Genomic DNA, 13,360 nt, shown 5'->3' on the forward strand with positions numbered 1-13,360 from the left:
CCAGCCTGTAATGATAAACTATATAGCTTTGTTAGCATCCCAGGTGCGTCTCCATCCACTGAGACCTCTCCTCAACCGTCTGCAAGTATCCCACGTGGAACAAAACTGTACAGCTGATGTGGATGCTCAGCTCAAGATCCTTGTACCCTATTCCTCAGAGCCACACTGGAATCAGAGCCACATTGGTTTCACTATTATTTATTTGTCTTGTGGTAGCACCTAAAGCCCCAGTCCTGGACCATGGCCCCATGGCGCTAGGTGCTTTACAAACACAGAACAAAAAGATAGTTCCCATCAAGCCTTCTGCACCCATGGAAGGGACTAGGGAGGGAAGACAAGTTCTGGCCAAAGTGGATGTTCTGTTCTGTTATCACTTAGCTTCACTCAGACTGAATTTGCATGGTTAAATGATATATTTTTAGCCTGACTGAACACCTGCACCTTGCCATTTAACCACACAGGCTTTGCTCATTCACTTTTTTGCTTCCTTTTTGTGTTGTGGGATGCACAGGCCTTCTGCCTCACCGCTAAGATATTCTCCAACAGCCTCTATACTGCTTCTATGAATTTTAATTTCCTAACTTTTCCCTTCAGGCTGTTAATAACTAACTTCCTATTTTAAAAAAAAATCACCATTTTGAAATTGAGTGCCATGGTAGTATTCCTTGGTATGATCCCCCTATGAGGATGTGGAACTTAATTACTGTATATTATGGTCAGTCTTAGTGGCTCAAACACACTTGCTTCTTAAAACAATTCAGCAGTAAGTCAAGTTTCTCCCTTTTAAATGCTCACACAAACTATTGGTTATGGTAGTAAGAAATTGTTTTTCCAAGTCAAGGCCTCATGTGACATTGTTTACTCAGTATTTGGGTAGCTGAAATTACACATTACCATTCTACTAGCTTCTATTGCCTTTCTGATCTCACATACATTTCTGGGCCATATCCTAAGCCAGTGGTTCTCAAACTTTTGTACTGGTGACCCCTTTCACATAGCAAGCCTCTGAGTGCGACCCCCGCCCCCCTTATAAATTAAAAACACTTTTTAATATATTTAACACCATTATAAATACCAGAGGCAAAGTGGGATTTGGGGTGGAGGCTGACAGTTTGTGATCCCCCCATATAAGAACCTCGTGATCTCCTGAGGGATTCTGACCCCCAGTTGAGAACCCCTGTCCTAAGCTTTCACTAAGGTCCCTTTGCACTGTAGAATCAATAAAAGGAACATCATACCAGTTCCAAATGGGCAGGTGAAGATTCCCTTTACTTCATACACTCTCCTCCACTTTTGTATCATGTTGTGGGTGGAACCAAAACATGATGCCCTCTAGAAAACCTGAACCTATGGAACGTCCTTTAAGGGCAGTGTTCCTCCACCTTTTTGATATCAGGGACTGGCTTGCTGCCTTCCTAAATTGTGCCAGGGAGATCTCAGGGACCGGTGCCAGTCCACAGATCGGTTGTTGAGAAACACTGCTCTAGAGGACTCTACTGGCTAGTATAAGTTAGAGCAGTCCTTAGGATGCTCCAATTGATGTCAAGGGCAGGTTCAGCCCCAAGACCAAGGGCAAGGGTGATGATGGCTCACCACAGCTTTTGCTTTCCCCCACAGTTGTGCCCTTTGACTTCATCTTTGTTCTCATTGAGAGCCCCATGTGCATCCTAATTTTAATAAACTCAGATTTGTATTCATGCTGAATCTACCTCATAAGTACTATTCTCTACACAGAAAACCTATTCTTCCTAAGAAGCTCTCTCTATATCCCATAGATTCTTTAATACGTAGTAATACTTCTCTTCTTCTTCTACCAAAACCATCTTTCTAGTATAACTTGCATCCGGAAATCATGGTATAATGCAGTTCATTCTCATCTAACTAGTACACAAAAGCCAATTATTATGAGATCTTCTCCAAATCTCAGGCTTTCCAGCTCATCTATTTGTGTTTTCAAGCTTCTGGCATTGGTATATAGGCATTTGTAGTCTTTATGTGTAATGATGCACTCATTTATATGTAACCCTTTGCACTGGGATGCCTATACTGGATTTCTCTGCCTTTCTTCTGGTGCAACCTAAATTAGAGCATGCCCTCGGATGCGAAATGTGAAGGAGAGCAAGGAAGAATACAACAAGGTGGAAAAGCTCAGGAGTCGAGTCTGTGACTCACCCTCCATTTTGGGACCCAGAAGAGGCTCCTCTGCAGCCATGCCACATGATGGAGGAGCTCAGCAATTTGGAGGAGGGAAATTCAAAGGGGGTGCTGGACTGCAGTCATTGTTGAAGGGCAGGCTTCCCTCTGAACTGGGTTGCTATTCATGCAGATATGTCTGGAAGTTAATGCTGATCTTAGCAGCTGTAACTTCTACTCCATGCTTGTATTGCACTTCGTCTTTGTCTGAGAGGGCCAGTCCACAGTATTCATACAATATTTAAAACCAGAGTGAAATCAGGTTTGATAGGATACATTTGGATACCCCTCTCGATAAGCTTTGTGATGCTTAGCTCACCCAAACAGAACCTTGGAATCTCTTGAGCTTGAGATACACACAGAACTAATAGGGACAGTCTTTGTCTTAAGCCTTTAGACACATGCTTAGCTGACAACAATACTGGCCTAAACAAACTGTTCCAGAGATTACAGTACCTTGTTGCACAGTTAATGGGAAATTTCTGTGTAACCTAGTTCTGACAGAGAAACAAACAAGCTCCCAAGGATTAATTTACATTTGACATTGCTTGCATAAAAGAAGGGAGTCTTTGTAATAATTAGCCCCTCAATGAGAGTAAGAATTCAGGCAATGGAAGAAAATGAATAGCTGATTACAAAAATAGCACATTAGCACATGATCAGTAATCATAGTGAAGTTACAGTAGCAACAAGATGTTTTTCTAACTTTGATACAGTTTAAGCTGTGGATCTGAAAAATAATTCTTCATAAATGGCACCATATTATTGTACATATCTGCTCACTATGATCCTGATTCTGGTCCAGCATTGTCAGACCCTCCTTGCCCCTCCCACAAAACCCAACAAGGGCATGCCACATTTCTGCCTTCCCATGGGGAACAAGTAGTGGAGCAGATATATAGAGAGAATCCACAGCATACTGTTGTGACGTTCCCCTGGTGTTCTCTGGACTAGTGATCTGGTAGGTCACTCCAATCCTTGACTCTGGGAGCCAGCCTTACCCTGCTCTGCTCTGAGAACCCCCACTCCTGGGCTGTTCATGCACAGCCTCTGGCATGTAAGCTGATTTGATTGTGCAACCAAATGAAATAAAGGCAAAACGCATTCTTAGCTGATCTTAACACTTTCAGTGCCCTTACAAACTTAGATGCTTCTCACCACAGGCTGGCTGGTTGCCCTTCAGCCAGGCTCTCCCCTTTGATCAGCACTTCAGTCACTTGGAGGTGATGTCTGTAGATGTAGGTGGAAGAGAGAGGAAGAGCATGACAAATGTCTCTCCCGTTTATCATGTTCTTTCTTCCCTCTTGGCTTTGTCCCCCCCACTTCAGAGTCAGATGAGTATTACCTCATCGCAGTCCCTGACTGACCAAGGGAAGAGGGGTGACTCACTCAAGAGTCCAACAGATCCGTTGTTGCTGCCTAGGCCAGTGTCCTTTGTTCCTGTGAGGCTGGGCTGGGTTTGTCCCATACATGCCCTGATGAAGTGTGAACTGCCCCTCTGTTTCTGGAGAGTTTTGCCTGGACTTGTTTTAAGCCACATTTTCAGCCTCATAACTATATACATGAAATTACAATCTATAACATTACTATAACAACAATGCTCAGTGCATCATGAGCCTTCCGAAGACACCCGACATGACAAACTTTGCATTGGATACCATACAATCATTTTATAAGGATGAACATAGAGGTGCAGGGGGTTCCCCCGAGGCACAGAGTGTCACAACTGTGACGTTTAAATCCTCAGCCATACTATTCACAGAAGCATGGAGAAGAACTCAGTGTGGGAAGAGCACAACTGGTAGGCTCATGAGCAGAACTAATCCTCAGGATCACATCACCATGTTAAAGGGGTGCCATGGGCCATGGCTGCTAGCTGGACTGGGGGAAGTGGCTACAGCCAGGTTGTGCAGGTGCTTCATGCTGCATTCTGTTCTCTCAACCAAAATGCTGTTGCCTTGTGCAGACTTTTTCTGTCAGGGCCCAGTCCTGCTGCCACTGAGGTCAATAGAAGTTTGCCTTTGAGGGAGCATGAGCTGGCCTGTAATTGCCTTTCCAGTCCCAGCTGCTTAGTTTACTATTAAAACTGTCCTTTGACTAGTGCAGGATGAATAGTTCCTTATGTTTGTCCAAATAGCAAATGAGGGTTTCAGAATTCCTCTCATAACAGTTAAAGGAAGTAAAAAAAAGTATATATAATACTTTTTAATGTAGAAAAACTGGGCAAATTATTCCCTATTGTGTAAATGTATAACATACTTATAGTCAGGGCTGGATTAAAGCTAAATGGGGTTTAGATCCACCAAACCTTTGTGCGCCTATCTCCCTAGACAGATGGCTTCCTCAGCCTCCCTTTCCCAGACAGACTTCCTCCTAAGGGTGAGCCCATTCCCTTTCTCAGAAGAGAAACAGGCCAACTCACCCTAGTAGGTAACTGGCTCCCATTTGCCCACCACAGCCACTGGGCAAGATCCTACACCAATCTTTACTGTTAATCAGATGTGTCATCATAAACAATGGGCTGCGATTTATTTCATAGGGAGCTTTTCCATACAGCATCTCAGGAGGGGTCTGTCACTCAGATGACAGCTGGATATGGGAATGTGGCAGTACAGGGCAGGGCTAATAGTGAGTCAAGTCAGGCATAGCTGAGAAGACTAGGTAACATTGCAATCCAGAGTTTGCACTGCTGGATGTCTGCAGCCAGGTACCTGATATAGCACTTCCTGACTAGGTTTCTCGATGTGTAAGAATAAGACTGGCTGACATCAGAGCTTAATTGATCACTTTTGTTCTCTGTGAACTCATGACCCCTCTGAGCTGCATAGAACAGCCATTGCCGTAGTCAGGAGTAAACTTTTACAAAATTCTGTGACTCTGTTTGTTATCCAAAGAAGCTGGCTGCCAGATCTAATAAACCTATCAGCAGTACAGAGAATGCCTCTGATTCCATGTCAGGCTCCAGCATCCCAGAGCCCCATCTTTTCATTCAGACATAAAAGATCTTGCTGTGGTGGCCTGGAAACAGAAAGGCATGGTTTCCTAAATCAGGGCGAGTTGATCATTCTAAAGTTGCAGGTACATCGTTAACATAGGGCCTGAAGCTCAGGTCCTTACTGAGTTCGTATTCAGTCCTTACAGATGCAAACTTCAAGTTAATGTCAGCAAGGATTTTGTCTGAGTAAAGCCATAAGAACTGAGATCAGCGCGTGTTTGGATTAAGGAAGGATGGAGTAAAAAACTAAGTAAGGTCCTCAGGCTATGTCCCCTACAGAAAGAAATATTTCTCCTAGGCTCAATTCTGAGTTTCTTAGTGATACTTAAGAAGAAACTTCTCTCTAACTGATGGCAGAACAAGTCAATGTAATCAGCACTGTGTTATTTATTTACCATTTTTAAGGCTTCAGTTCACCTTGAAAGGAATTCGCTACTAACTTGCCACTCATCCAGCTACAATAAAATCCTCTGAATTATTATTTTCTCCTCCAAAGAAAATAAGTTATTCTTTGACAGCTAAGGACCTTTTCCTAGTTTTATAAATAGTTTGTGAAAATACTTACCATTGTGCACCCGACTGGCAGAGTAGCAGAGTAGCTGACTCTTTTTGGCTCAATAAAAACAGCATAACCACTGAAAATCAAAACTTTAGCTGAGTAAATTGTACAGAACCTTTCCTGCTGTACTGACATGCTCAGCTTGTTTCTACTCTGAATGATGGATGCTTTAAAACCACATAATGGTAAACTGCCAGTACAGTCTAGTGGTTTTAATCTATTATTTTACCAGATCTGTGGTTATATTCATATCAGTCTGGTATCACCAATATGTGCTCTTTATATGACTGCCTCACATCAATGTAAAATGAAGGTTAGCAGAATATTGTGCATTAGTCTGATAAGGATCAAAAAGTTAGCATCACTCTCAGAATACACCTCTACCTCGATATAACGCTGTCCTTGGAAGCCAAAAAATCTTACTGCGTTATAGGTGAAACCGAGTTATATCGAACTTGCTTTGATCCACTGGAGTGGGCAGCCCCGCCCCCCCGGAGCACTGCTTTATCGCGTTATATCCGAATTCGTGTTATATCGGGGTAGAGGTGTAGTGAATATAAATTGTTGCATGTTGGATGGGAAGTGAAGCTATGAAATGTACAGTTTACAAATGCATCATATATTTGTATTATAAAAATCTGCAAAAGTGTTGGGATCAGTTCTCCCAAGGTGGACCTCCTACTCCATTAATATTAACAGGAGTTGTTTGTTCTATCAACTGCGGAATGTAGGCCTTAGAGTTCAAATTGTATAATCTTTGTTGGTAGATGGGTTTTCTTTTTTTTGCCACCAGTAGTTGTTTTTATTTTTGTATCTCATGTTGTCACCTGACTTCTGTATGCCTACCCATATTACAAATAAAACAACTAACAAACAAAAGAACAGGCAAACAAAAAAAGTAAAAAATAAATGATAGTTTCCTAAGAGCAGAATTGTTTTTCTACTTGTTTTCTGATGTCTTCCTTTCTTGGTTCACCTATCTACTTATAATATATAGAGATACCTATCTCATAGAACTGGAAGGGACCGTGAAAGGTCATTGAGTCTAGCCCCCTGCCTTCATTAGCAGGACCAAGTACTGATTTTGCCCCAGATGGCCCCCTCAAGGGATTAAACCTCACAACCCTGGATTTAGCAGGCCAATGCTCAAACCACTGAGCTATCCCTCCTCCTTATTACTTATACTTATATGGCCTCCATCAATTTAGCCTCTGAATGATTCCCAAGCATATAAGAATAGAAGGAAGAGGTACAGTTTTGAACTTTCTTTCTTCCTCCCCAGTCTGGAGGAGAATTAGCTTGATTGTTTTTTTAATGAAGCTATAAATCTATTTATTTGTTTAAATGTGCATGTATAAAGTCATCAGTGCTAGAGTGAATGCAGTGAGGTGTGTGGTCATTCTAATAGTATGATTTGTGGTCATTTCTCATTCTGTTGCCTGTCTAATTCAGATTGTAAACTCCTGAGGACAAGGCCTTTGTCTCCTTACTTGTCTGTGAAGTACCATGCACAATGTCTCCTGGAGCTCTTCCAGCAGGCACTGGGAGCATTCTCTCTGTAACCCCATTAGGAGCATGCACTGTGTGTTTACCTGCGGGGGTGGCGCTGTCCCCCCATATTTTTCATGCCACTCCGAGCTATGTAGTGGTCACTAGCAGAGAGTAGCGCCTGTGCTCAGGAGAATACCGGGCCTCCCACTGTAGCTGGCCCCTGTCTCAGTGAGCGTGAGGGAGGGAAGGCTCCTTGCACATGCAAAAACCAGGCCCAATCTGTCCCTAACTAATGCTCATATGCTCCCATCTGTCATCACAGTTAAATTCAGGAGTCTTTTAATTCTTCCCATCCTATCCCGCCACTCTCTTATTCCCTTCTGCATCCATTTTTATCTCCTAGTAGTAACTGTCATCTCAGTGCTTGGTTTCTGCACCCACAAGGTGGCTCAAGCAACCTTTGAAGCCAAGGGACAGAACCAGGTACATAGAGCCCTACACAGATACAAAATTTGTCTCCTCATCTGATCCATGAGCCACAAAAATGGTCTGTGGATGTGGCTATCCACTACAGGGCTCTATAGCTACAAGAAGAAAAGAGCAGTTCTCCTCCTCTGATGTGGACCATAATCATCCTGATTTCCACCAGCCTATTACTATTGTTATTTATTTCTATTACAGCAGCGCTGTAGTCATGGGCCAGGGCCCATTGTGCTAAGTGCTGTGCAAACACAGAACAAAAAGATGGTCCCTGCCCCCACAGAGCTTACAATCTAAACCTAGGGCATCCATGACCAGAGTCCTGAAGTCTTAGAAACTTTTGGGTTGGAAAGTCCTACAAATGTCCCCCTAGTTCCTGCCCAGGCCTTGTGGCAGGATTGATTTAATAATTACTTAACCTGTTTCTAATTGATTGGTGTCTACACTAATCCTGAATATCTCCAGTGTGGACATTTCCACACCTCCCTTTGGCAGTTTGTTCTCTTGTCTAACTTCTCTTTATGTTTTAGGACTAAATACTGACGTCTACTACATCGATGCGTAACTAGTGAAGGGAAGGGAGGGAAAGAGGTGAGGAAAAGGCATATGGAGCCTCTTCCCTCCTGGAAAACTTTAGGGCAGAATATCTCTATAGTACTAAGGAGAGCCCTAGAGATAGCATGCTAGCATGTCAGCTCACAGCACTACCTCTCCAAGGGCTGGTCTACACTAACCCCCCCACTTCGGACTAAGGTACGCAAATTCAGCTACGTTAATAACGTAGCTGAATTCGAAGTACCTTAGTCCGACGTTACCGCGGTCCAGACGCGGCAGGAAGGCTCCCCCGTCGATGCTGCGTACTCCGCTCGCCGAGCTGGAGTACCAGCGTCGAAGGCGAGCACTTCCGGGATCGATCCGGGGCACTTCCGGGATCGATCCGGGATCGATTTATCGCGTCTTAACCAGACGCGATAAATCGAACTCAGAAAATCGATTGCTTACATCCGGACCCGGATGTAAGTGAAGACGTACCCCAAGTGTTAGTGGGCTGTGGGGATGTGACTGCTCTCCAGCTAGCTGATACATCCTGTGGTTAACTGTATGTGCTAGCTAGAAACAGGTAGTCATGAGCTTTGCTCCAGTTCAGAGCAGCAGCAAGGTGCACTTCACAGCACAAATCCCCACCAGGGTTTCTGTAGCACAGGACGCACCTCACAGTATTTCTGCTCCTCCTTGTAGACTGTCCACAGCAAAATTTGATCACTAATGTTTTTCTTAATAATGGAGCTACAATTATCAGTCATGTTAAACAGAGATTGGAGCCCCATTGTACTGGACAACATACAAACTCATAGTAGTGGATAGTCTCTGCCCTGAAGAGCTTACAATCTAAATAGATAGGCGAGACACAGCGGGGAAGGCACAGAGAAGTGAAGTAATTTGCGCTCCCCAGTACACAGCCGGTCAGCTTCAGAAATAGAACCCAGGCCTCCTATACCCGAGTCTAGGGCCCTAGCTACTAGGCCAGTCTGCCTCTCAACAAGTAAAGGGTGCTGAAGTGCTATATGGGGCTTGTACATTCTCCCCCCTGATTGAGCAAAATCTGAAGTCATGCATTTTCCTTTTAGAACTTCAGAAAACGACTTGTTGCAACGTTGCTGTCAGAATGCAGAAAAATGTCATTTTACAAATGTTACCTCTTTGAACGTAACAACACATTGAATGTCATGGTGGCTTTAGCTCAGATCTGCCTGTTGACTTAGTCAAAGTAATGGGCTCTCTAAACGTTCAAGACCATTGTTACGGTCACAGAAGGAAAGGTTTATGCTGACATTTAAAATAAAATTAATAGCAGTGATATGGAGTATTGTTTTCTGCAGTACCAAGGACATTGCCATCACAACTGCAGTCACTGGAATGTTGTTCTTTTTTGGGTGTCTGTACAAACCTGTTTGTAGGAAGTAGATTTTTCCTTGTTAATTTCAGGGTTTGTTATGTTCATGGGATTGCATGAGCCCCCTCTAGTGGCTAATGTAATATCTGCAAATTCCAGTCTAATCAAATAATGTAGCATTTTGGACAAATAGTCTGACTTAAAGTATAGCATTGCCTTCTAAACTAATTGGATTGTATTAGTTCATCTTTTTCCTAGAGACAGTATTAGTAACTAAATTGTCTTTATTTGATTTTTTGTTTTGCTTTTTAAAGAATCATTTAATATTAAAAAGTGAAAATGGAAATAAAGGTCATTTTGTGAAAGTTTCAAATGTATGAACAGAACAAAGTTACAAAAGGACCCATTTAAATAGTAAACTTAAACAAGATGTCAAATAGACTGATTTGCTCCTTCACACTGATTTGCTTCCAAGTAAGGTTTTATGAATGCAGGACGTTCAGGGACACAACTTAGTTCTGTGTCTTGTTTTAGCTGGTAATTTATTTGCCTATAACTCCTGTAGCTATGGGTAAGTGTTTTTTTATATTAGCACTGCTCAATGCATGAGCCTTTCTAATGAAACTTAGCTTGGAGTTTTCTTTATCATGTCAAATATTTGTGTTCAGAATGAACAAAATGATCTATTATGCTAATTTGATTCGCAACAGTACATTTAAAAATCCTTTATTGAACGTTTCTGAAAGAATGATAATCAGAGTTGTATGTTTGGTTTCTATCCGAACTGAAATAAGGGATGAGGCAGCAGTCTGAGGGCCTGATCATGGGAGATGCTGAGCAATCTAAGCGAACTCTCTGGGGGTGGAGAGCAGTCATCACTGCTTGGGGGTGCCAGGCAGAAATAGTAAGACAGAGAAAAACTCTATTTTAAAAAACTATTTTTTTGTGAAACTGGGAAAAATGCTAGCTAAGCAGGTGACATTTTCACCCCTCAAACACCTAACAATGCAAAACATCAATCACTCGATTTTACATCAGGGAATTAAATTTAGTTTTTTGTAGCTGTTTTATCTGCATGGAATGTGCCAGGGCTGCTCCTAGATAAACTTAAAAGCAGACATGCTTGAGTGGGGGAAACCTCTGCAATGCTATGAGCCATAGCCAAGGAGATAACATGTTATCATTAGAGCTGGAAACAGTCAGCTGTTTGAAATGCATATTGCCATTGACTATATAAAGCTGTCAGTGTTCCCCTTTCTTTCTTTTCATTAACAGATTGCTTCTAAGACAGGGGTTCCCAATTCTTGCTGGGCAGCTGTACCAGTTTGCCAGAATAAGACCTCCCTTTTACCAGCCAGTGACTACTGCTTCCTGTTTACATGTGCTGCTACTAATGCAAGCCCTGATTCAGGGAAGCTGGTTAAAAGTAGCTGGATGTCCACAGGCTTTTATTGGCACTTTGGGGGGGGGGGGGGGGAGGAGGGAGAGGGGTGAAGGCAGTTTAATACACACTTATTATCCACCAATATCTTCATCTCTTGCATCTGCAAGCTGCCTGTCTCCACTTCTCCCCAGTCATGCTGCCTGTGTTTACCTTTTCCCCATTTCCCCTTTTCCCAACCCATTACATTCAATGAGTGGGGATGGGGGTGGGGGTAGGGGGGGGAGGGATTGTTGTTCATTGATGAGGTCCCAGCGGTTCACTATTGCAGTGGTAGTTCATGAGACATGTACTATCAAAAAGGCACAGCCAACCAATTAAATGAATGTTAGGAAAATCTATGTCCACAGCCATACTCTAACGTGACGAATATGAATTTGTGGCTTGGAAGAGAGCTAACTGGCAGTGACAGAGGCCATGTCGATGGGTTGAGTTTGCAGAGTTTATTTCAGTGCCTCAAAATGAGGGAGTACACCATTTGTAATGCACTGTCTGTTACCACATTGATCCATGCCTTTGTCATGGATACTTGGCAGCTGAATGCAAGACATCCTTTCTGTGGTTAAAATAGGAGGGGAAGTTATCAACAGTACCTTCTTTCTTACTGGACTTATAATGGTCATCATGGGATTCCATCTTTTATAATATGTGCTGGCTTTGTTAGCTAAAATCACCTTCCTGTTTCTCAGGCACACACAAACTTTTACCTACTGGTGACATTGTCTGCATCATTTTGTTTTAGCTCCATCTAATCCACTGGAACTCTACACTGTACAGCAGTATTGATGAGGCAGTGGGGAAGAAGCACGGGATAGCTATCATTGCTCTGTTTGTGCAGGTAAATATTTTACTGTGGTAATCACATGTTATCATTTGGCTCCTATAAAAGAGTCCCCTTCTACTTTCTACTGTTAGTGATTTCAGAAAACAAAAGAAATCGACAGTTGCTTGTATTCTAATACAACAAGTATTTGTCTACACGTATCTTCAGTGCAAATGGTAACTAAAATGATATTTGATTAAAAGCAACATACACCTCTATCCCGATATAATGCTGTCCTCGGGAGCCAAAAAATCTTACTGTGTTATAGGTGAAACCGCGTTATATCAAACTTGCTTTGATCCACCGGAGTGCACAGCCCCACCCCCCCGAAGCGCTGCTTTACTGCGTTATATCTGAATTAGTGTTATATCGGGTCACGTTATATCGGGGCAGAGGTGTATTTAAAATAATGTAACTAAAGAATGGAAAACGTACCATCTAACAGTCTTGTCCTGCAGCCTTGTCATGTCATATAAGCTAAAGAGCAGTGGGCTGGCTGGGTACTTGGATGACATACCTTTAAAGAACACTTAGGTGGCAGCAGGAAGTGGTGTAGGAAATTTAGAAGGTGCCACGCTGCCTTCTCACTCAGTCAGTGCTAGGTGGTACTGTGCTGCTGCAGGTGCTGTATAAAAACTGAAGTGCTGACCACTCTTTTGTTCGTTAAAAGTCCCACAGCACTCTTAATAAGAAATAGGCGGTTAGCTCTGATGTTCTGGCCAAACTTCCGTTGGGGTAATTACATCCTGTCTACCTCAGTTCACCCTGAAGTTTCAATTGGAAAAGGAAATTCTTAGTTTCTTGTCCTAAACTGTTGTGTACAGCGGCATGGTGCTACCTGTAAATGGTGGCAGTAAAACACAGGCCTTTGCTGGGACAGGTGTGGAATCACACCCTTCCAGTGGGAACAGAAGGAGGTAGTGTGCCCCTGGGATATGACACCTCCTAGAGCTCTCAGGGACCATGTCCACTTAAAGTTTGCTCCCTTACATTCTTGGCCAATCCTGTTATTCAGGCCCTGGGAGATACGGGGACGGGAGGAGTGTTGTGTGGATTAGTCTCCACTTACTTTCTGGCCCCAGTGCTGCCAGTGGGGGTAACCCTGTAGAGAGTTTGTGCTAGACCCAAGGACACCAGCATAGTATGGCCTCTGCACAGGAGTATAAGGTGGGGAGAGACTTTCCCTCTTCAGAGACATTGGACTGGGAGATGCTGGGTGATGGGGCTCACAGGGCAGCCCTTCCTGAAAAGTCAAAAATAAAGGAGCTGTGTGGCCTGTTGGTGACCCTGGGTGTTAATTGGGTGTTCATGTGATCCCCTGACTCTAAGTGACACTAAGTGGCTTCAAGAGCTGTGAACGCTATGAACAAAGCCAACCAGTTTTGATTCCCAAACCCCCCGTGAACCCAAAGCATCGATTTCACATAGCCCTAGTCATGACAAGCAGTGAACGGTTCCGTTTAAGGAGGTTTGAGGAAGAGAGT

General features: G+C 43.2%; 1 protein-coding gene across 1 annotated transcript in view; it reads left to right on the forward strand.

The window, feature by feature from the left end:
* Nucleotides 1-13,360, forward strand: part of CA8 (carbonic anhydrase 8) — a 48,119-nt gene that overhangs the window by 20,963 nt on the left and 13,796 nt on the right. The window contains exon 4 of the mRNA XM_065399774.1: nucleotides 11,796-11,891. Coding sequence (XP_065255846.1) covers nucleotides 11,796-11,891 — 96 coding nt within the window. The remainder of the gene's footprint in view (nucleotides 1-11,795; nucleotides 11,892-13,360) is intronic.

The sequence above is a fragment of the Emys orbicularis genome, chromosome 2 (assembly GCF_028017835.1).
Source record: "Emys orbicularis isolate rEmyOrb1 chromosome 2, rEmyOrb1.hap1, whole genome shotgun sequence".
Classification (NCBI taxonomy): Eukaryota; Metazoa; Chordata; order Testudines; family Emydidae; genus Emys; species Emys orbicularis.